Source organism: Dipodomys spectabilis, unplaced genomic scaffold (genome assembly GCF_019054845.1).
Source record: "Dipodomys spectabilis isolate Male_0828 unplaced genomic scaffold, ASM1905484v1 ptg000234l, whole genome shotgun sequence".
In the NCBI taxonomy this organism is placed as follows: Eukaryota; Metazoa; Chordata; class Mammalia; order Rodentia; family Heteromyidae; genus Dipodomys; species Dipodomys spectabilis.
The window spans coordinates 10,753,542-10,777,473 of record NW_024870911.1 but is presented as its reverse complement, the minus strand read 5'-3'; the positions used below and the strand labels follow the sequence as shown (position 1 = coordinate 10,777,473).

The following is a 23,932-nucleotide window of genomic DNA, read 5'->3' as shown; positions in this document are numbered from 1 at the left end:
ATCTGGATTTATCTGAATACTCTCACTGGTCACACCCTAATTAGCCATGGTTCCCAGCTCCTATGCGGTAAACTTTCTCCTGTACGAGTTCTAGTCTTATCTCCTTGTCCTTTGTCTCCTGGTTATAACATTTCTTTCCTTATAAGGTCAAAAATGACTTCATTTCCTCTATCTGCACTGTCAGCTGTCTTCTTTTTCCTCCATTTCCTTCCTTGCATTTCAAAGCCAATTATTCCATTCTGTATGATACCAGCCCTGGCCCACTCACACTTGCTGTGACTTTCTACCACAAAACTTCGTCTCTTGCTGCTTTGTTGACTTTCCTACTCACTCCCCTAACTTTCTGAACTCTTGTCCATAAATGTATACTGATTCTGTTTCTTTTTTCTTTTTGCTTATGTGGTGCTGAGGAATTGAACCCAGGGCCTCAGGCACGCAAGGCATGCACTCTACCACTGAGCCACCTTTCCAGCCCCTGTATACTGATTCTGAAACTGCTTAAAATGTGGCTTATTCCATCAGTCTTTGCTGAAACCATTGTCACTGGTGACTTCCTGATTGTCCAGAAATCAATGCCTCATCCACTCTAAATACTCTACAGCAACTTCTTTTCTGAAATTGCTTTTAAGGTTTTCATGAAGCTTTCTTCTTTGTTTATTGCTGTTGTCAGTTCATTTTCTTCCTTCTGTATAAGGAATAAAGACTCATACCTGCTTCTCTCCTAGGTTCTCTTATTCTTACCTTTGCACATTTCCAATATAGCTCTAATAGGACATTTGCGTCCATCTTAAGTTGCTTAAATTTCAAGCTCTTCTCCCTACTCCTCCCCTCTCTTCTGTTCTCTCTCCTTCCTTCCCATTTCCTTCCCTCCCTTCCTTCCCTCGCTCTCCTATTGAGCCATTTGATTCATGTCTCCAGCTTTTTTTTGCTTTTGTTTTTCTGTTTTTTAGATAGAGTCTCATGCTATTGTCTGAGCTTGTCTCAGTGATCTTCCTGTCTCTACCTCCTAAGATACTTGAACCCAATATGTATCTCAATGACTTCTGAAAGTCAGCATTTACAAAGCCTTAGAGCACTCATCTTTGATGGCCTTCAATGAACAACTTCCTATTGTCTCAAGTTCACACCAGTTGCTAAATTTGTTTACTTTCAGTACTTTAATTCAGCTTTCATTACTTTTTATTTCAACTATCCCAAAACATCCATTGCTGAGCCCTCTCATGCTCTATGTTTTCTACATATTATTGCCAAATGAACTTTTCCTTTTGATTGGAGTTTTCTCTTCATGAATATAAGTTACTATATGGACTTCCAACTTACTGCGATGGAGGACTTTTTAGTAGGCAAAGGTCATCTCCCCAGTTAGAATATCTCCATGGCTTCCTTCCAATAAAGCAAACCTTTCAACTCTAGTCGTGCACGTGGGATGATTCTTTGTAATTTCATCCTGTCCTGCCAGGCAGTCTGACAGTCCTTCCTGTGTTCCAGGCTTATTTGCACACCTTTGTCTTTACATTGTGCTGTGCCCTGTGCCCCTTAGTCTCTCCCCTGAGTTTTCAACGTCCCTTTTCCTCTTTATGAAAGTGGAATTAGCTACTTATTTGTCTATATTTCCATATTTTTAATGCATGGGCCTACAACAGTGTTTATCAAATTCTTATTTGTCTGCCCATCTGTTCATTTGACTCGAGTTCTTAAAAGACTGAGTCTCCAGATCATTCCAAGATTATTTTTGACATCTTAATGCCTGGAATAGTCAGTAAGTTCTGAATAAATAAGGAACTATTTTGTTTTGTCATAATCTACATTTTTTTTGGAAGTGACACTTCATGTAGATACTGCCATAAAGATCTAGAAGTCATTCTTTAGGACCCAAACTTTTCTATCATGGTAGATCACTGAAGACAGGATAAGAGAAGGTAACAAGGTAAATTAAGAAAAAAAAATCCTATTTTTCCTTAATAGGCACCATCATCATTCTGACTAGGTAGGGTTATGGATAAAGTAGCCTGTGGGAGGATGGTGGGAGGAGAGATACCTCCAATCCTAAATTGTGTGCAGGGAGTGATCAGCCTATCATTTCAAGGCCTGACACAGGGACTGTGGTATATTACTTTGGATATGTAAGTTAATGAGGTAACGTTTCCTATCAGATATAAAAAACACAAAGAACAAGAAGCCCAAAAGGATGAATGAATTAATCAACTAGTTAGTTAATTGTTAGGTAACTTTGTAGTTCTATGGACTCAGGGACTCACACTTGCTGAGAAAATACTCTACCACTTGATCCATGTCCACAGTCCTTTTGTATTATTTTTAGATGGGGTCTCATGCTTTTGCTACGTTAGCCACAGACTCTGATCCTCCTACCTTCACCTCCCAAGTAGTTGGGATGAACTACCCATCATAACAGGTCCCTGAAAGCTTATCAGTATTTGACCCAGCTAGTTGATACCTTTGTCTCACTAATGTTCTACATTAGAGTTGACTATAACAGATCCAATGTGATATGAATCACATAGTCTGGCTCAGGAGGGCAGGACAGGTGGCCAATAACTTCCTCTTCATATGGGATATGAGGGTGGGTGGGAGGTAGCTTCTCAGCTTTCCCACTTGAGGGCTCCCTGTACAAGTTAGTTATGGAATCTTACCATAAGCAGATTTTGTCTTCTGTTGTTTTCTTAGGGGTCGATGGAAATGGACAGAAGAATTACTAGATTTTTTCATTTTCCTCCTTTTGGCTCTTTTCAACGTCACCCTTTCTAGTAGCAAGTGATGGTGACCCAAGAAGCAAAGGACATTCTGGGAATATGTTCTGACTTCTGTTTGTTGCAATCCAAGACTAGAAGAAACAGCTACGAACTGTGCATTGGCTCTGTGTAGAAAGGTCTGAGCTACTTCCACTGCTCAATCATGCTGCCATGACAGTAGGGTGACAGGATTCTGGAAGGAGACTTGGTCTCTTTGGCAGGAAATGGGGCAGAGTAGTCAGTAAAGGCAGTGAGATTCCAGCAGAGAGGGGGAGAGAATTTCCTCTGTGACATGGCTTTGCAGCCCTGCCAGGGCTTTGTGACTCTCCTCAAAGCTTAGTGAACTCATCATTATTCCTGAGAAACAAATATGACACCTTCCTGGTTCAGTCCTTATATCATGTTACAGAGTTTCTGTATTTCCCTCTTTGCTCAGTTACATAGGTTTTAATATTTATGTAGGAATATTTTGTTTCTGGCCATGTCTTTCCTTAGTACTGGAAGCACATGTGAGATTTTCTTTTTTCCTATTTTGCAACCTCTGGTTGTAACTCATCGCCAATATAGCACAGAGACTTTTTATTATATTTGTGACTTTTGCCATGATTCACCATCCATACAAATGACCCAGTTGCTATAGAAACATAACTATTAGGAAGTGGGCAGCAAATAGTGGCATAGGATAAAGACGTAAATAAGGAAGGGGAAATAAACCAGGGTGTAGTGAAAGTGGCAGTAAAATTTTTATTCCAAGTTACTTGAAAGACCTTTATATCTAATGCAACCATTCCAAAACTTAAGGAATAAAAAAAAAAAAGACTTTTTTTAATCTGAAAAGGTCTGATTTTTTGAGACTATTTTTAAAGGGGGTATAAAAGTTCTGATCATTTTGGGCTCTATTGTTTGGTTTAAATATAAAATACCTGATCTTTTGAGACACATTAATAAAGATCTTGTTATGTACATTATCAGTGGTGCTTTAGTGACAAATGTCTACAAAAACATAAAGTAGAAATTTCTTGAACCAGGTTTCTGGTTCTATGTTAGAAAATAATGTGCTGATTTGAGAGAGAATTCATAAGTTAGCTATGGGCATCAGTGATTGTTGCCTCAGCTTTATTCCTACTACAAAAGTCAAGATGTGTAAATACCAACCTGCGACATCCAAACATATTATCATTCATTTCTATTCACTAATGGCTTTAATCAACACAGCAAGTATTACCTAACACAAACAAATGGTTAGCCTTTGAAGCAGAAGTACAAACATTAATAAGTTCATTTTAATTGCTCTTTCCTGCTGAGGACTGCTAGCCTATTTCTGCCAGTGATGAGTAGTTTGCCTAAAATCATTATACATAAAAACTTCATATGCAACTATCTACCTAAAGACCTGAAGGAATTATATGGAAGCCTCAAGGTCTACCTAAATATCATGCAGAAGTATAGCCATTATAGAAAAATGCCTCAATGTGAAAGCAATGTCAATAGATTTTTACATGTGACATTTCAGAGTCAGGCTAACATAAACTATACAGTTCAGCTAATGATTAAGTCATACCAATTATCAGCAGTCATTTTATATTCACACATGCACCTCATCTCATATGATCCAAGAGAGCTTAAGAAAGTTGCTGAAGGTACTATAAGGTAGAAAGTAATGATTCTGGGATGAGAGGTCTCTAGATTCACAACCAATTCATTACATTGCCTGCAACTGGTTTCTTCCAAGAGTAATCAACATACCCTCATCTCAGTCATGACACAAATGGGACTCTAATGCTCCTTTTTTGCTTTTTTACTAATTACAGATGAAAAATCTTCTTACACTTGATAGGACATGGAAGTCAAAACTCATGCGAATAGCATCAGCACAAATCAAGATGGTGGCCCCATCTTTTGCTCTGGCTTTCTGTGTAAGGAAAACTTTAGGCATTTATATCATGAAGAAACTGATTCACAGTGTGGGTGACATGTGTTGTCCCACAGTGTTTGTGGCACCGGTGGCACTTGTGAAAAACCCTTTGGGAAATGATCAATTTCTAGCTAATAAGCTAAAGAACTAACAATCCCAATCACTCCTCCTCACAAAGACATTCTCTTGTCAACACTAGCTGGGAAGTGCCCAGGTTTGGTTTAATTTAGATACCTTATGAATGCTCCTTACTTTTATTTGCATGGTAAACACAGGAAGAAACCCATCTTCTTTAGGGTTCTTTACAGGAATTACAATCCCAGCTACAGTAAGAGATACAAAGGAAAGAACTACGCACACTTTTCTAAACTATGATTAGGTCTTATGTTGCCTTCTCTAAGGAGAAATGCGACGATGAGAGATGATGATCTTTCCCCAAAGCCAAGAAAATTTAGGAATGATTTGTGTTTCTTCTCTTTGAAGACATTCAGTCACTCCTTTCCTTTTCTTTCTTTCATAGGCAGATAGCCAGCTATCTTAAAGTGAGTAGACAAGTATATCTCTTGTTTATTTGTACCTAGCTGTCCCAGAAGACAGTATTACCAAGAATGATAGCTGAAGTTATTAGACTTCAGGATAAATCTAAAAAGATGAACATCCTTCCAGTACCCATAATCATCCTTTTTCTCCCTATTTATTTATTTATTGGCACTGGAGTTTGAATTTAGAATCTTCTAGGCAAGCACCCTACCAATTGAGTCAAGCCTCTAGTCCTCTTTGCTTTCAGGTTGTTTTTTTTTTTTTTTATGATAAGCGTCTCACTTTTTGACTGAGGCCATTATCAGACCAACTACTTCTACCCTGTTTTTTGAGTAATTGGGATTACAAGTGCAAGGAATCATACATAATCTCTTCCAATGTCAACGCTGAAGAGGGTAGTAAGCAATACACATAAATCTGGGTGCTGGTGGCTCATACCTGTAATCCTAATTAATTAGAAGGTTGAGATCCAGAGGATTGCATTTCAAAGCTATCCCAGACAGAAAATCTCCAAGATAACTAGTAAAAAGAGGGATAAAGGCAGGAAGTGGTAAAGCATAGAAGCAGGAAGTGGTAAAGCATTAGGTGCTCAACAAGTCTGAGGACGAAAGAAGAAAACAAATCTATATGGGAGAAATCTCAATAGGTTACATTCATGCAGGAAGCAATGGAAACTTGGAGAATGGGATATATTTTGAAAAGAAACATTCAAATGTATCATTTCCTTTTGGGAGGTCAAGAAATTTGGAATGAACTTTATAATAAACATTGAACAAGAGTATGAGATTCCTACATTTATCAAAAGAGTCACAGAGTTTGTACAAAACTGCTTTAGAAGGAATACAAAAGCCAGAACAAATGTTCGGATCCAAAGATATCCAGAATACAAAAGCAACTTAAAAGAAAATGAAAAACACCACATCTTTGATTATCTCACAACACTAAAGAGCAAGAAAAAACTCACAACCAAAAGTTGCATGCACAGGGAGCAGAAACTAATTCATTCATATCCACAAAATCAGTTATATTCAAGGTAATGTTTCTCAGATAGACTATGAGTGCCATGTCATGGTCTTCTGCTGTGGGTTACATAGAAACTGCCTGATTACGTAGGCCCTTAAGCTCCTTTTCCCGTAGCTTTCAATACACCAATGTACTTACCAACGCCCTTGTATTTTCTGCACAAATGGCTAAGGGGGTCTGACATTTCACTTACGAGAGCTTTTGAAGTCTTTCTTTTTCAGTCTCCTCCTCATCATGGTTCCTCGTGGGCTGGTGGAGTAGAGGCTTCGAGGTAAAGTGCCCATATTCAGGGAACTCAGGCTGTATGCACTCATGGAGGTAGGAGAGAAGGATGAAGACACCACAGCTGCTGGAAGAGAGGGAACACTTGGCACCAAACACTCCCCAGGTGAAGCGTGAGCCTGCCAAACTTGCCACCCAGCCAAAACTCAGAAAGACATACATGATACATAGCCATGCCTCTGTGCTGCCCCAACCAGAGAGAGAGCAAGTCAGGAGCCAGTGCCTTGAAATCTCATACATAGCTCTAGCCATTTACATGGGTCCAGGAGGAGCAGGGCCCTCAGACACATTAGAGCACAGAGAGACTTTATGAATTTTGCATTGAACAAAACGAATACAAGAACTAAAACAAGTTTCTCCACAGGACAACACAAGGCCTAAGATAGGTGATCTCATTTGCATAGGTATTTTCTGACGTGAATATCCTAAGTGATTTCACATATACAAAGATCTTAGGGCACCATAGTCTATAATATTCCTGATCTTCCTTGAATTGAAAAGGAAGCATTCTGGCCATTTACATCCTGTCTTAATGAGAAATGCTATCAGAAAAGAAGAAAATGTAGGGGGTGCTGCAAATAACATGCTGTTACGCAAAAACAACACAAAACAAACAAAATGCCAATCAACACCCTGGAAACGAAAGATGGAATGAAGGAGAGTAGGATCTCAATAAAAGGCAGCAGAAGGAATGGAACATTACGAGGGCTGTTGGGAGGAGGTGCTTTCGGGAGGGTCAGGGCTGGTGCTCGGCAGAGGTCGGGGTGGTGCGTGTTACAGTGATGGTTGGTGTGAAGGCTGCACTGGTTGTTGGCCCAGGAATCCCAGGGAAGTTGTCTGTCGCTCCTCTGAATTTTCACTGCCCATATGAAGTGATGATGAGAAATAGGAAAAACAAAACAAAACAAACAAAAAAAGAGGAAAAAAAGTAACTGAATTGCACAAATTTTTAAAAAAAATGTAACAAAAATGAAAGCTGCTTGCAAAGAAAGAAAAAAAAATCTGCTTGGCTTTGCCCTTTTCTTAGTGGTCAGCAAAACAGATGATTAACATCAGTGATGATTAACAGATGATTAACATCAGTGATGGAAAGTTTTCATCTTCCCAGGAATAATGCCTGCCTTCTCCCAGCCCATTTTTTCCCCTCCTTCTAAGACGACTATTGATCAATTCCTAATCTCCCCATGTGATTTGCAGAAAAGATTAAAAACTTTTTTTTTTAAATTTAAAAGTCAGCCCCATAAAGATCTATGGCATACAATTAGTAATTAAAGAGATGCAAGTCTTGGCCAGTTAGTAGCACTTGTTTAGAGAAAAAGGAAAGAAGAGACAATAAATCACATTGGCTCCTGATTCGACTGGTTTCCTAGTTATACACCACAATTTACTGCCCTGACATTTTAAGCACATCATCATATATCATGTGCACTTGATGTTCCTCAGCAATAAAGGACTCTAATCATCTGTCCTTATCAGAATCTGATCTGTATCCTCACTAATGAGGAGAAGAAAAAAACGTCTCAATATATTTTATGACTTTTGTTTTTGAAAAAAGCATCTTTGCATCAGTGATCTTTCATTCTTCTAATACTTCACACCATCTGTAATTTCCTTAAGACATCATAAAATTGCAACAAAGTTTAGGTGTCCCTCGTATTCTTTAAAAATATCATCATGTTTCCATTCAAATTTCAATCTTATTAAGGATTTTCCTGTCAACTGTTGTGAAATATGAGTCATTTCATGCTTGGTACTAGATTGTTCAGTCTTTCACGGAACAATCTGAAATAGTTAAACGTAACTGTGAATTTCTATTTTTTCCTGCTTTTGTGATTGCCATACTAAGTATCTGACGTGCGAATGATTCAAAGCTATTCACATACCTATTACTCACTCTGTGCACATTTAAAGCAGGCTCATGTAGACAAGAAGCTTACTTTCTCCCAGCCACATAATCAGCTTCCTTGCCCTCTGCATCCTTTGTGGACTGAGTAGCAGTTGGAGAATCAGCCCTTACCGCCGCCCGGCCACTCAGGATGACGATGATCAGGATTTCATTTTTGCCTAAGTCCTTGCTCTCTTTATGACTCTGCTAGCTACTCAGCCTCTGCCAGCCTCCGTTTTCCTCATCTAAAAGAGGAGATGATATAAACATCTAGTCTGCAAGACTGTTGAGAAAATACATACAGGGCTCGTCCTAGGGCTGGCCTGCAGAATAAAAATAAATGAGCTACGAGGAATAGTATCGATTCCCAACAGTTCTATCTACTCACCAACAATAAAGTAGCTTATTTAAAGAATAGAGATGTATTTTTCCCATAATAAATTTCACTCACTGGTCACTTGAGTCTTATAGGATCTGTCAGAAATCTGCAGAACACTTTCACAGTTGTCATAATATTTTAGTCTTAAATGATCAGCCTTCTCCTTCATCCCATGGTTGGTTCTTTTAAGTCTCCCTCTTCTCTTTTGTTCTCTCTCTCCCCAACCTCTGCACTGTCCTAGTTCAAGTTACTGTCTCCTTCACCTAGACCTCTGTAACACCTTTTGACTTAGTTTCCTGATTCATAACCTGCACATCTGTTCCAAGAGCTACAACACAGCAAGGATGTTTGTGTATTTGTGTCTTGTACATGGACTAACTCCCCTTTTAAATACCATTACAAACAGAATCAAAGGCAGTCCCTAAATTCATCTTTAGCTTCACCTGCATCTCCTCATTAGTCGCCCATTTCCACCAGGCTGGTCTCATGCTTGATCTTAGAACCAGCCAGTCCACCTTCCTGCCTCAGTGTCTTTGTGGTCATTACTCTTCCCAGCCCCAGCTGTTCCTACCACCAGGCCCTGCTCACCAGCCAGCTCTCAGCTTATATACTACTTCTTCAGAAAAACAGCAGCTGAACTCCTTGGCTGGAGAATCAACTTCTTTCCTATTATCCCATTACTGATTTATATTCTTCCTAACACTTATCCCTGTTTGAAATGGCCCCATTTTCTATAATAAATTTTTAATGTTTATTTCTGTATGCAAGAATGTAAACTCTTCAAGAATAGGGATTTACTCTGCCCGCCCTGCTCTCTACATGTATCCTAGGCAACTAAAACAGTGCCTAGCACATAAGGATCGATGAAGGAATGAGTCAATAAAAGGAATGCATGAACGAGCAGGGTTGTCAGCTAAGGGTATCTGTGTCTACACTGCAGAAACATTTCCCTTGATAGAGGATTGTTACAGGAAAGACACAAGTGACATTCACCATCTTCATTCCACTTGGTCCTATATAAGACATCATCCTTTTAGCAAGATGAAGTTATTGCTGGGTCTGGCTGATCTATTAGCCACAAACTTTATGATTCTCTTAACAAAGTATTGCCTGTATTTTCAGAGACACTAGGGTCTGGTGAACACAGTACATAACCCCACATCCACCTCTTGACCCTGTTCTTTACTGAGTGCTTAGAAAATTACTGGCAGTCAAGAGAATATTAGGGCTGTCAAGCCCAAATGAAAAATCTCTAAGAAAGGTATTATTAACTACCTACTGTGTGCCTAGGCACTGTGCAAATTGTTGTAGGAAAGTTAAATGGATGAAATCGGCACATATATGAAATAATAAAGGGAGAAGAGCAATAAGAGGATGAAACAAAATTATATGCCATGGATAACAACGTAAAAAGTCTCCAACAAATAACCTGGTACAGAGAAGAGAGTTACTGCTTATTTTGATGTGTGTTTTATCACAGTGACCAGATACTCGTGTATTAGGCAAATATAATAATAAGAAGTTACATTTTGAGCACCATCTTTTGCATTCATTCAAAGGCATTATCTTATTAAGTTATACTTGCTCCAAATTCCTACTCTCTACCAGGCACTAAGGGAAGGCCACTTTCATGGGTTATCTCAGCAAATGTTTACAACATTCCTGATACAATTAGCATCACGGTTCCCACTACACATGAAGAATCTGAGGTAAAGATGAGTTGGATAACTTGCTTAAGATCCCCCAGATGGGAGCCAGAATGTCCTAATAGATCAGTTTAGAAGTCTCTGCCCTCACCCACCACATTGTATGGCCCCTTCCTATGTATGCATAATCCTATTTCCCAAGTTGAAAAGAACAGGCTTCCCACATCATCCCATTCACATCACTGCTGTGATTTTTGAGGTTTATGATAGACAGTGCCCTCTTTTGCGCCCTGAATCCTAACCCCTTGCCTCTCTAGGAGAGCAGAGAGAACGGGCAGAGGCTGCTCAGTTGTGTGCCCCCTGGAGTCCACAAAGTCCACCTGACATGGAGGGGCAGATCCAGAGATCCCGGCCACACTTTATTTCCCAAAGTCTGTTTCCTTCACTCATGATATGTCTCCCAAAGGACTTCAGTGGGAACAATGTTTTTTTTTGGGTTCGGTCGTGGGGCCTGAACTCTGGGCCTGGGCGCTGTCCCTCAGCTCTTCAGCTCAAGGCTAGTGCTCTACCACTTGAGCCACAGCGCCACTTCCGGCTTTTTTTTTTTCTGATTATGTGGTGCTGAGGAATCGAACCCAAGGCCTCAGGCATGCAAGGCAAGCGCTCTACCACTGAGCCACCTTCCCAGCCCCAGTGGGAACAATTTTTAACCTCACTAAAAATTCATTTTTTCCCCCAGTGGTGGGCATCAAACCCAGAGTCTCAGAGACGCTAGGCAAATGTGTTGAGTTGACTCCTCAACTCTGAGAGCTCATTCCTATCAGCTTCTCGTGGAAAGCGCAGCTAATCTCGTTTTCTGAGTTGAGATATTCATTTCTACATTGTTGGGTAGGGGGTCGCTGTGGCAATTGCTTCATTGTGCATCAAATTTGGGAAATGTTTTTGTCCACTCATGGGATGAGAGACACGTTCAGGTATCAGAGATCTTGGAAAAATAACCAGAATGTTTGTGTGGGAAAATGTACAATTATGCAACAACAGCAACAACAACAAAAACTCCAGTAATTAAAAAAAAAAATAGAAGTCTGAGAATTGCAAACACAGCCAATATTTTTTGTATTATTTTTCTTCTTGAATTAATTTTTAGGAGCCAGTGTTATATTTTCTTTTAGAAATGCAAATCTAATTTTATTGGCTTATATGCTAAATAAGGCAGATAGTGAACGACTTTAAGTCAGAGCAGATAATGGGGTCAGATGGGAAGCTAGAATTACTTAGATTGTCAACCTACTTGCTCCCAGATATTAATGAAATCAGGTTCTAAAGGGAATAAAACAATGTGTTCTTGGTCCATCCATTTTAGCATATAAATTCATCTTTTCAAATTATCTTGGCAGGTAAAAATATTTAATATTTCATGAGTTGGAAACTATTTATGATTTGCATAAAGGGCAAAGAAAAGTAAAATAAACGCTAAAGATGATAGCATTTTAAAAGAGCTTGTCATACAGTTCTGACTGGCTAATAACAGAATTTAGCAAAACACCAAGCTACATTCTTAGACATTCTAGGCACCTACTCCAATGGCAACTTCAGATGAAATATTTTCTTTTTTTTTCTTCTTCTTTTTTTTGTATGTTTGTTCTGACACTGAAGCTTAAACTCAGGACCTTTTGTTCTTGCTTAGCTTCTTCGTCAAGGCTGGCATTCTACCACTTGAGCCACAACTTCACTTCCACCTTCAGATTAACTTAGAAGACACTTTCCATTTGCCGAGATGTCTGCTCAGCCAGGGTGCTGAGGCCTAGGAGACTTCCTAGTAGGAATGGCAGGCACTTTCCGAGCTGTACATCCTGGAGTTCCCTGGCATCTCTAGTCACTGACACTGGTTTTCTTCTCCTCAGCTGCTCAATGGAGCATCATTTCTCTACTCCAATTTGTAAAATTAAAATCTGATAAGGGTAATGTTGTACTAGAGGTTTTCATTAGCTCCAGGGCTGTCTAAGCTCTACTTAATTAAAAAGGTTGCATCCAGCTGACTCGTTCGGTATGAAAATTATCTAGGCCATTTTTAAAAAATTGCACAGAAATGCATTGCTTTTCAGAAGATGGGGAATGCATAATACAAATGATCTCCCCTTAAGCAAAAGTTCACTTCTAGAGACAACTTGCTCTCTTTCTCAACACAGAAATACACCCTTGCTTTTAGGCTAGACTTGCCAAGTTCAGTGAGGTCTCCTGCTTCAAGGCTTAGAAAGGGCATGTTCAGTAAGGAACAGAAAAGGGGCAGAACAGAGACCCCATTAATGTGTCGACTTCATTCAATTTAGGGCTCAGCGTCTTTTTTTGGACCCAATTCTGTTTATGATGCCCAGTTGGATGCTATATAAATGCTCAGCAAGGCAGTGAAAATACAGATTCCTTCCACAGACATTTTTTTTTTTTATTACACGAATGAAGGGAAATATTCAGCTTCTTCTCAGCAAGCAGTTTGGTCTGACAGGCTGTCTGTCCTTCAGCTGAAGGGAAAAAAATATCCTGAGAAGAAATGTACAGGAAGCTAGCCCTTTGGGGTCCCCCATCAAGTAATTGATTAATATCTACCTTATTTTTAAATAAACTTGTCTTCATTGTCCTTCCTCTAGACTGGACATTCAAAATGAATAACAGGAAGTAAGCTTATTCCCCTTCTCATCATACTTTATTTGCACCAAAGAGTTGAAAAAAATACAAAAAAAGATACAAAAATACAAATAATACAAGCCTAAATTTTCTATTGGAAACCATGATGTCTTCTCTTCCTTTTTGGAGTTCCCAACAAATTACATTTTGAATTTGGTGTTTCGAAAAGAAATGATAAAGACATTAATCTTCCCATGTGCTCTCTCTCTCTCTCTCTCTCTCTCTCTCTCTCTCTCTGTCCTTATACTGGGACTTGAATTCAGGGCCTGGGTGCTATCTTCTAGAGTTTTCACCCAAGGCTGACACTCTACAACTTGAGCCATAATTCCACTTTAGGCTTTTTGGTGATGAGTCTCACAGACTTTCTTGCCTAGGTTGGCTTTGAACCCCTATCATCCTCAAATCTCAGCCCCCCTGAGTATCTAGGATTAAAAGAATGAGCCACTGCCGTCTGCCAGTACATTCTCGAGGGAACAAGAAAAAGAGGTTCGGACAGAGTATTCCTCTCACCATGGTCAGGACCCTTCAAGGCCAGGCGGGTCTGATGATGTGGAAGAATCTCCAGCTTGACCTGGTCGGTGGTGTTTGCCAGGAACTGGGTCGCTTCTGCCAGAGTACAGTACTCCATTCCAGTGCCGTCGATGGAGAGAATGTGGTCGCCCACGTGCAGCGCCCCGCATCTGCAGAGAGGACAAACAGGACCTTGACAAGCCTTCCTCCTTGGAATCTGAATTTCTGTTCCTTCAGAGATAAGACCTTCACACCATTTTTATTTATACTAAAAAAAACCCCAGGAAACTTTGAGTGTTACAGGAAGCACCATCTGTCAAACTTGAGGCACTTTAAGTATAATTAGGTATGTGAAATCTCATACAAAATGTAGAAAAATGTCATTTAAAAGTGTCTTATGTTAATATTAACTAACCTCCCATGTGAATATTGCCTTGTTAAGCATTGTGCCTTATTTTATTAGGTTGTTTTGTTGAAATTCAGTTCTGTATTTTGGAAAAATAACAGTATTTTATTCTTAATAAATACAAATTTATTCTTAAAAAATCTGAAATCCTAATAATGTTTATACTTGCCTATTATATCATTGCTTATCTGTTTATTGAACTTATTCAATGCATGAATCTATAGCTTAAAAAAGTGTCTTATGTTGGAGGAGTGATATAGACTGAGAAGTGAGGAAGAGTGAGGACTGGGAGATATTTCCCCTTGACTTTTTTCTGTGGGATTCCCTAGTAGGCTCTCCTACCTATAAATGCCAGTCAATACATATTCAGAATCTTGATGTAACTCATAGACTTGGAGTAGGGGTTTTTATAATGTATGAATGATAATAACTTGGGGAGATTTAGTTATTATTACCTTAGGATCCCTTCCTTTAAGTTCCCAAATCACCAATGCTGTGACTCAATTATTATTTATTTATTTTATTGTTCAAATGAGGAATAAAGAATGGCCTGCATGGTGAGTCCGGGGGAAAGATGGGGTAGGACTCACTGGTACATCTTTCTGAATTAAGAGACTGGCTATTGCATGGGCTGAGCAAAGCCAACACAGGAGGTAATGTCTTTAATTACCAGGCAAGTGGACAGCTCCTTAAACTGGTTAGTCAATGCAGAATAGGAGAAAACAGAGGGAGACTGCTTTCATCCTGTGCCACTGAACTAGACAATGTCCTGGGATCAATAGCTGCCACTGCCAAAGCAGTGCATGAAGGTGGAGCTGTTGAATAACCTCTACTAGGGATGATGCAGGTCCTCCTGCCTCAATCTGGAGGATTTCTAGGCAGGGTACAAGCAAGCAGAGAGGAAGGGTGGAAACCACACAGAGTGTGCTGGTTGTTTTAGAGTCTACCTACAGTTTTCCAGTGTGGATTATCTACTTCCAAGACAAAAACATTTCAAAAGCTGGGAGCTGGTGGCTACTCAGAAGACTGAGATCTGAAGATCATTATTCAAAGCCAGCCCAGGCAGGAAAGTCCATGGACTTTTATCTCCATCTAACCAACCAACCAACCAACAAACAACCAAAAACCAAAAACCAAACCAAAACAAAACAAAACAAAAAAACAGCCAAAAGTGGAGCTGTGGCTCAAGTGGTAGAGCACTAGAATAGAGCTCAGGTCCTGAGTTCATCCCTCAGTACTGGAAAAAACCCCCACAAAACCCTTAAACATTTAAAGATGTTCCCTCTGTCTAAAAATATTATACCATGGTACAAGGAATACTTCAGCTGAATACTTCAGTGGGAGATGGGAATTTTCTCATTAGGAGCTGTAAAATAATTTCATACACGGGAAAACTCCTTCCCCTTACTTTTTACATTACAAGCATAAAATATTAGTTAAGAAGAACAAATTTCATTTTTTATTATGGTGTTGGTTGTGAAACCATTAAGATTAATATGCTATGACAATATCAGACCTGATCTTAAAGACTACATTACTTTAAAAATATTGTTTTATCTATATTTTAAAAACTGAATAAAATTTTATGGTATCAGGATTTAATTGCTAACAATGCAGGAGAAACCCTGTGACTCCTCTGCATGAGGCTTAATAAAGATCAGTTCAGCTACCCTGCATCAAGAGTAGGCAATCATTTTACCGTAGGATGCATTAAGAAAATTTCCTTGGTGTCTTGACTTGCTTTTTTTTTTATTGCTAAGGGCCACACTAAACATCTGGATGAAGTAACATTACATCCTAAGGTGGCTGATAAGGTAGTTACAACTTTAAAGCCCCACAACATTAATTTGTTTCCCTACCTGAAATTTCAATAAACTGGCAAGAGCTTTTGCTTCTGTGTGTGTGTGTGTGTGTGTGTGTGTGTGTGTGTGTGTGTGTAGTTCCACAGGCCACATGTTGGACAGATGCACAGAATTTTAAAAATCACACATGCAATTAAAAAATGTAGGCACCTTCCATGACACTCACCTGTCTGCAATACTTGCAGATTTGATTTTGTCTATGACAATGACCTGTTTGTTACAGCACATCGAGGTAGTTAGGGCGACCCCAAGGCTGGCACCGGGAGTTTTGGCAACTTCAACTAGTAGTGGCCCTGATGCTGTTGCCACAGAATCTGCCAAGGAATAAAGTTCAAGAATGAAAACAAGATGAAATAAAAAAAATAAGCCAACAAATGAAGAAGGGATGTCAGCTTAATAATCTTATCATTGAAATTTTGGTACTCTTCTATAGAACATTCTCTGAGGGCACCTTTAGGCCACCCTTCCCACCTTCCAGCTTGTATCATCATAACATGTGCACATAGCAATCTCTCCAATAAGATTTTGAGCTTCATGACAGTTGGGATAATGTCTCATATCTTAACACCTTGCTCATTGCTTGACATAGTGATGGATACATATTAGGTCTCTCCTAAAACTAATTCAATGAGTATCCAGCAGCTACTATGAATATATGGATAGATGGATAGATGGATGGATGGATAGATACATGATTAGAAGGAAAGGTAGCTGGAGGAAAGGGTAACGGAGGGGTAAATGGATAAATAGGTGAGGTAAATGGAGAAAAATGAAGAAAGAAGAAAGTAAGGAAGAATGAAAGGAAGGAAATAAGGACGATGAAAGGATGTATAGATGATGTCTTTAGCTTGGTAAGTAGTAGGTATGAGTAAACTAAGTGGAATTTTAAATCTGTTTCTTCAGTTTTTTTTGGGGGGGGTTGGTTGTGAGGCTTAAACTCTGGGCTTAGGTGCTGGCCCTCAGCTCTTCAGCTAAGGTGAGCGCTCTACCACTTGAGCCACAGTACCACTTCCAGTTTTTTAGTGCTTTATTGGAGATAAGAGTCTCATGGAGTTTCCTGCTCAGGCTGGCTTTGAATCACAATCCTCAGATCTCAGCCTCCTGAGTAGATAGGATTACAGGCGTGAACCACTGGTGCCCAGCAAATCTCTGTTTCTTTTTCTAATTGTACCTTAGGGGGGGTCACCTGCCCTTCTGGAGTGACCTTATATATGTTTCACTTGTGGCTGGAATACTCTTCATTCTTTCAGTCCTTATTCATGCTTGAGGATTCAATATAAACATTGACAATTTTAGGAAGCCTCTCTAAGTCATGATTTGGTAAGATGTTCTTTTCCAGTGATATTCCACCCCACTGTATTCCTTCTACTGCTTCTTCTCAAACTGGATGCGATTCCCTCCCATGGGCATTTCAACTTCATGAATCGCTGCATATCCCCTGAGCTTCAGCCACAGATACAGAGTTCCCAGGTCACTATTTCTGATCGGTGGTTTGGTGATAAAAATGTACAACTGCACTGATGAATGAAGTCTCCAACACCAGAGTAAGAAAGAGAAGAGCGAGGAAGAAAGGAGGGATAGATGATGTTATGGTTTCACAACAGTCAGTTGGGATTACATGTCTCTCTCCATTGTCAGATTATGAACCTATTCTGAAGAAAGAGTTAAAGTCTTGCCAACCACAGCATTCTCAGTGTGTGGCCACTGAGATGGTTGACACCTAAAAGGTCTACAATTAATAGCTATTGAATGACTATGTTAACAAGGAAGAAAACTCTTATGGTTGCTGAGAGTACAGAACATAGTCCTGTATAGTGGGTTAAGAAAAATAGCCCTGTACATTGGTTAAGGTAGTCACACTTAATTCTTGTTTACACAATATTTCCATCATGGTACCTTGGACAAGTTACTATATTTTTCTTCGCCTTACTGTTTACTGATAAAATGTTACTTCTTCTTATGAGGTTTATTGTGACAAAAATGTATATTTTAAGCCATCTGCTGTGCATATAGGTGATTTATTATTATTATTATTATTGATTCATTCTGACCTCAACCATGAGATTATCATATCTTATTTTTAGGATTGTATATTGGCCTATAAAACTTTTCTGTTTTTCTCCTGCTTTAGTGTTGGAGACTTAATTAAGCGGTTCTACTGATTCCTCAAGTACATCTTTATCATCACTCTTAGATATTGTGAACTAGGAAATCTGGGTCTCAGATGGCTTAAGGTGATACAGGGTGATTCATGAAGTTGAAATGTCCATACAAGAGATCCATTTCCACTTTGAGACAAAATAAGATATTTGTTAAGTAAGGTAAAGATGAGAACATTCTTGCCAGTAACATATATTCTAGTGCTAAGGATTCTCATGTATACTGTATATGATTGGTAATACTGAAACAATTTGGTTTTATAAAGAGAACATTAGGGTTTTACATCTTCCCACCAATTCCAGGGCAGAGTCTTATTGATAATAGTTGAAAAGAGCTGGAAGGCTTTTTATCTGAGCTAATAGGCTGCTTTACCCCAAGGCCTATGAATAAGTTGGCCATGAGCCTTCCGCGATGGCTGCCACTCTCTGCTTTTGCTCACCCTGCTAAGCAAAGGCATAAATTCCTCCATTGTCCTGCCATCAGTGTAGGGCCAGTGACAGCATTCTGCTTTTGCGCTCTCTTCGTTTCCTGCCATTCTGTTTGGTGTCTCACGGTCACGATGCTGTGCACTTTGAACTTTACAGTGACTGGCCCCAGGTGATACACAGCAGGTGTTTGCCCCTCAACTGGACTCTCTGGTCAAAATTCAGGTCAGCCCCTGCAGCCTGTTTTAGTTGTCCTTCCAGCACTAGGGGGTTGATTTTCTCCACCCTTCCGTTCTGGTTGAGTGAGGCACTCCTAATGGATGCTTGGAGATCTGAAGTATGATTTCACCCCTGGTTTTCTTCTCTTCATAAACAGCTCCCATTGTACTACATCACACAACGTAGATCCCAAGTGGCACTGCCAACTCATTCTTTACCCCTATCCTCAAAAATTCCTCTTGACCCTACCTGTGAAATAACTCTCAATTTCATTTTTTCCATTCTCTCTCCACAATTGCTAATTTAATCTAAGTAACCACCACTTTACACTCCTGGATCCTCTTGTGCCCTCCATCTTACCCAGTCCAGAGTCATCTATTAAAAGTTTTTTTTTTTCATGTCAATCCCATGCCTAAAACCTTTCCATAGCTGTCCCACTAACAGAGAAATGTTTTAGTATGCACAGTGATATGCATGACTCAGCTCCTGCTTGTCACATCAGTTGGCTTTTCTTCCAGTCAGTTCTAGACCTTTCTCTCTGCTCCAGCCCCCTTACTCCTCTTTCAGTTCTATGAAATTGCCTAAGTTGTCTCCTATCTGCTCCTTTTTACCTGGGTTGCTCCTCTCTCCCTACCCCTCCTACTCCTGCTCTAGAATGCCATGTCTCAGGCATTCCTGCCTGGTCCTGCAAACCACGTCAAGCTGCCTGTTTTCAACCCTCATAGAGCTCTGTGCTTTTCCTTCACAGTACTTTTAATATGTGCAATTCAACAACTGATTTCTTAACTAGCTGTTAATTAATTGCTTCTTGATTAAATATGTAAACTCGTGCAGCAGGGATCCTGTGTGATGTTCATGACTGAGATTCTCTACAGTGTTGACACAGCAACCATCTATCAAATAGGTGCCTGCTGACACTTGTTTATGGAATGAGTTAAGAGAATGACTAGCTGTCACGGTATTCAAAGCATTATGCTAATGACACTGAATATACAGAAATTCAATTCATATTCTTTTGCCTAACATAGTTTTAATGTACCTGAGATCACATGAACCCATATCTAAAAGCTTCCAATGGCTGTTCATGCATCAGAGTGCATACACACACGGATGCCATTGGTGATGTGGAAAGATATTTTTCTTTTGTTTAACTTCTGAGCCTATACAGAGTATATACATATACTATACATAGTATCAGAGTATTAGCTATATGACTTTATCCAATAGCTGAAGAATAATTAATGCACAAGACTTTGGAAGAAAGGTAGTCCCACTTTCTTTCAGATAGAACTTGAATTCAAGTTATTCTCCCTCAAAAGCAGCCGCTAAATCATGGGAAATAGTTAAGTAAACATGCCGCTTTCAGAATCATGAAATCTTAGAAGAGACCAGTGTCATTTGGAGATTGGCACAAAGATCCTGCACCTTAAAAGCAGGAACAGCTATCAATGTCTGGAAAGCCTGGGGCAGGTACTGCCTCACCCTGGGAGAAGCCACTGAAGCTGCTTTTCTGTAGAGGATTCTGAGTAAATCATGTTGACTAACAGCTTCACAGAGACATGGAATACAGACTGATGTTTCAGTCAGGGTCCAACTAGTAACATGTAACAGATAAAGTCAAATGAAGATAGCTGGGGATGATTTTTAATAAAGGAACTATTTACAAAGGTGTGGGAAGTTTATAGTGCACTGCCCTTAGCCAAAAACAACAGAGAATCACATACTACCAAGCCTGGGAAAACAAATAATAGAACTGTTGGTGGAATAGGGATTTGGAAAGGACTTAAGTGGGGAGGCTGAGACCTTTAACCAAGGGCTATAGCCAGTCCCAGTGTATCTACAGAGAGGGAGCTGGGGAAAATACTGGTCCTTCCTTTCTATATCCTGATCCTTCCTTCTATGCTCTCTAACCATGATTTGCTGTAGTCAAACCCTAGTAGAAGCAAGAGGAATGAGTGTCCACGGTGCAGCCTACGTAGGTCATAGCAAAGAGTAACATGAAGGGTTGCGAATGGCCCTGGAGGCAAAATGGAAGACATCCTTATTTATGGTATAACTTTTCACAAAAGTCTCAGGTCTGTTTGTTTTAAGCAAAATATGTGATATAAGGAACAAATCAGGCAGGAGAAGGGTCTATAGCTCCTGTACCCATAAGAGCCAATAGACATGACTTTCTTTAACTACAGAAGTAACTCAGAATCATAATCAAATCTGGAGAAAATAGATTAAAAAGCTGCCAGAGGAATTATTTAATGGGTACAGGGTTTCCATCTGGGGTGATAAAAGTAGGCAGAGGTAATGCCTATACAATGTCATACAAAATGACATTGAACTGTATACTTTAATTTACTTTTTTTTTTTTGTCGGTTGTGGGGCTTGAACTCTGGGCCTGGGCACTGTCCCTGAACTCTTCATCTCATGGCAAGTGCTCTACCACTTGAGCCATAGCACCACTTGAACTGTATACTTTAAAGTGGTAATTGTATGTTTTGTAATTTTGTGTGTGTGTGTGTGTGTGTGTGTGTGTTGCAACCAACACAATAAAGGAAACGTGGCTGGCTTATGCAGTTCTTATTTTCGGGAAAGGGGAAGTCTACTATTTCCTATGATGGAGTGAAAGGTTCTTCTAGCAAGAAACTCTAAAAGATACTTCTCCCATGGGACTTTATATACACATGGTGCTAAATAATACTAAAGTAAATTGCTTCAGAACATTTTTTTTGCCAGTCTTGGGGCTTGAACTCAGGGCTTGGGTGCTATCCCTAAGCTTTTGTGCTTAAGGCAATCATTCTTATTTGAGCCACAGCTCCACTTACAGCTTCTTTGGTAGTTAATTGGAGATACGTCTTACAGACTTTCCTGCCCAGCCTGGTTTTGAACCATGATTTTCAGATCTCTCAGGTCTCTGGAGTAGCTAGGATTACTGACATGAGCCACCCATACCAGCTCAGCATAATTTTTAAAGGCTTTTTGTTTGTTTTTGTGATACTGAGGAATCAAACCCAGAGCCTCCGGTATGCTAGGCAGCACTCTACCACTAAGCCACATTCCCAGCCTCAATAACAGGATGCAAAAGTGGTTTTAATGGCTGTTCTCTGACCCTGAAAGTAGAAAGGAAATCAATGATAGATAGCATAGTAGTGTCTCTAGAATGGGACAAGCTAATGTGTTGGTCAGTGTGATCTAAAGGCAGATTCTAGGGTTGACTAATTGGATATCTCTCCAGGGAACTTTCTTAAGATATGAATCTCTTTTCCCAGGCAGCTAACAGAAGCTGGACATTAGACAATTCACCACAGTCCATAATGGGCACTGGGTCTATATGCTTTGGAAGTCAGTAGACAGTGGCAGGACAAGGTATTGGTAGAACTGGAAAAGTATAACTAGTTTCTTGTCAGGATAGAAGGCCCCCACCATGTAGCTCCACAGACAAGGGCTAAAATGCAAACTAAGTTACATTTTTACAACATGAATTTCTGAAATATATTTATTGAATGTGACCTATATGCCAAACACTTGGACTTTCCTGCCTGGGCTGGCTTTGAACCGTGATCCTCAGATCTCAGCCTCCTGGTAGCCAGGATTAAGGCATGAGCCACCAGCACCCGGACTAAGGCAACTATGTTTTAACAAATAACCATGATAAATGACAAGGGAACAATGGTGAAGGGTGAAGAAGATGAGCTGGCCTGGTTAGTATGAGTATATTAGGTGAGAAAGAAGTTGGATTGGAATGCTTCTCAGCCAACTTTATTGTAATGAGTGCTATAAAAACAAGGAAACTATTTTAGCAAGGATGGCTCTCCAGCATTACCCATGTGGCAGTTCCTTTCTGCATCACAGGACGAGATCTACAAGTGTTAACGTTTAATTGATCATTAGCTTTTTCTAGCAATTGCTTTCCATAATAAATGTTTCCTCACCACAACATCAAACAGCTCACACTACCTTGTGGTATTAAGCCTATTTCCCTCGCTGCCACCCAATCTTCATTCACAGACCATCTTCTGAAAAGTAGAATTCCAAAAATCCCTAGCTTTATTCCAAGCTGTCTAACAAGCTGCATGGGGGAGGGGGGAGAATGAAAACATGCAAACAGGGTTGATGAATGGAGCAATCTTATTTAAGAAAGTTCAAGAAAAAAATCAAAAAGAGGAATATGTCAGGGTGAGGGAAATAAAGAGGAGAAAAACCAGGAAGAAATAAATAATCAGGAGCCCATCTCTAGATAGATGATTAGTTTATCCTGCTGAAGTGAAGCATGGTTGGAGGAAAAAAAATAGATCATGCAGATATAAATTATTCATGGTTAACGACATCTCAGTCATTAAGAAATTTATACCGTGAGCGGAGCCCTTGCACGCTGTGTTGATTTATGGGTTACATAATTACATAAGATACGCTGATGACTGTTTGCACGGGAAACACTCTGGATTTTTTATTTTGTTAATCAGTTTTCCCACTTCTGAGCTTGCATTTCAATGAGATAAGGCTTGATTAGAACTTCTCAGGGGTAGTGGAGTCGGTACCCATTAAATGTTAAATCAGCTTTGCTAGTCTGACATTCCCTAAGATAAAACATTCTACTTCGGGGCTTTTTCAACTTACTAGTTAAGAGTATTATTATTAATGATATCCCATTCAAATGATGCTCTTAATAATTTTTACTCTTTTCTGATAAGTAAAACTGTAACAAATATTTTAAAGTTTTTTAAAATTGCTGATTTCTTTAATTTTTGTCTACTAAAATATAGCACTAGGGAAATACTCAAGCAGTATATTTTCCATGTGAGCTTCATATTAAATCCTAATTGTCCAGGAAAATTAGAAGATAAAATAGGAACATTTTGTACTATAAGAAGAACCCAAAACTGATTAAATTCATATATTTTAGTCTGGCTTGAGCTGGGATCATGTATGATTCTGGTTTTATTTCTAGCATAAGGCTTATACTGGTACTTTAATTAAATTTGCAATAACTTGACTTCACTTGTTTTGCTTGTTCATTAGTTTTTGTGGTCTTTGGGCTTGAACTCAGGGCCTGGGTGCTATCCCTGAGCCTCTTTGTGCTCAAGGCTAGTGCTCTACCACTTGAGCCACAATACTACTTCCATTTTTTTTTCTGAGTTGTTTATTGAAGGTAAGAATCTCACAGACTTTCCTGCTCAGCTTCAAAGTGGGAGCCTCAGATCTTATCCTCCTGATTGAAGTCACATTTTACAAGCTGATATTTTGTATACTTCCTGTT

General features: G+C 39.5%; 1 protein-coding gene across 8 annotated transcripts in view; it reads right to left on the bottom strand.

The window, feature by feature from the left end:
* Positions 1–23,932, bottom strand: part of Grip1 (glutamate receptor interacting protein 1) — a 607,772-nt gene that overhangs the window by 73,967 nt on the left and 509,873 nt on the right. For 4 of the 8 annotated variants that reach the window (XM_042699087.1, XM_042699083.1, XM_042699085.1 and 1 more), the window contains 3 exons: positions 16,047–16,194; positions 13,613–13,782; positions 6,422–6,577 (listed from right to left, as the gene is read on the bottom strand). In XM_042699087.1, coding sequence (XP_042555021.1) covers positions 6,422–6,577; positions 13,613–13,782; positions 16,047–16,194 — 474 coding nt within the window. Of the gene's footprint in view, positions 1–6,421; positions 6,578–7,213; positions 7,370–13,612; positions 13,783–16,046; positions 16,195–23,932 lie in introns of all 8 variants that reach the window. The other 4 variants (XM_042699081.1, XM_042699082.1, XM_042699084.1 and 1 more) reach the window with 2 other exon arrangements.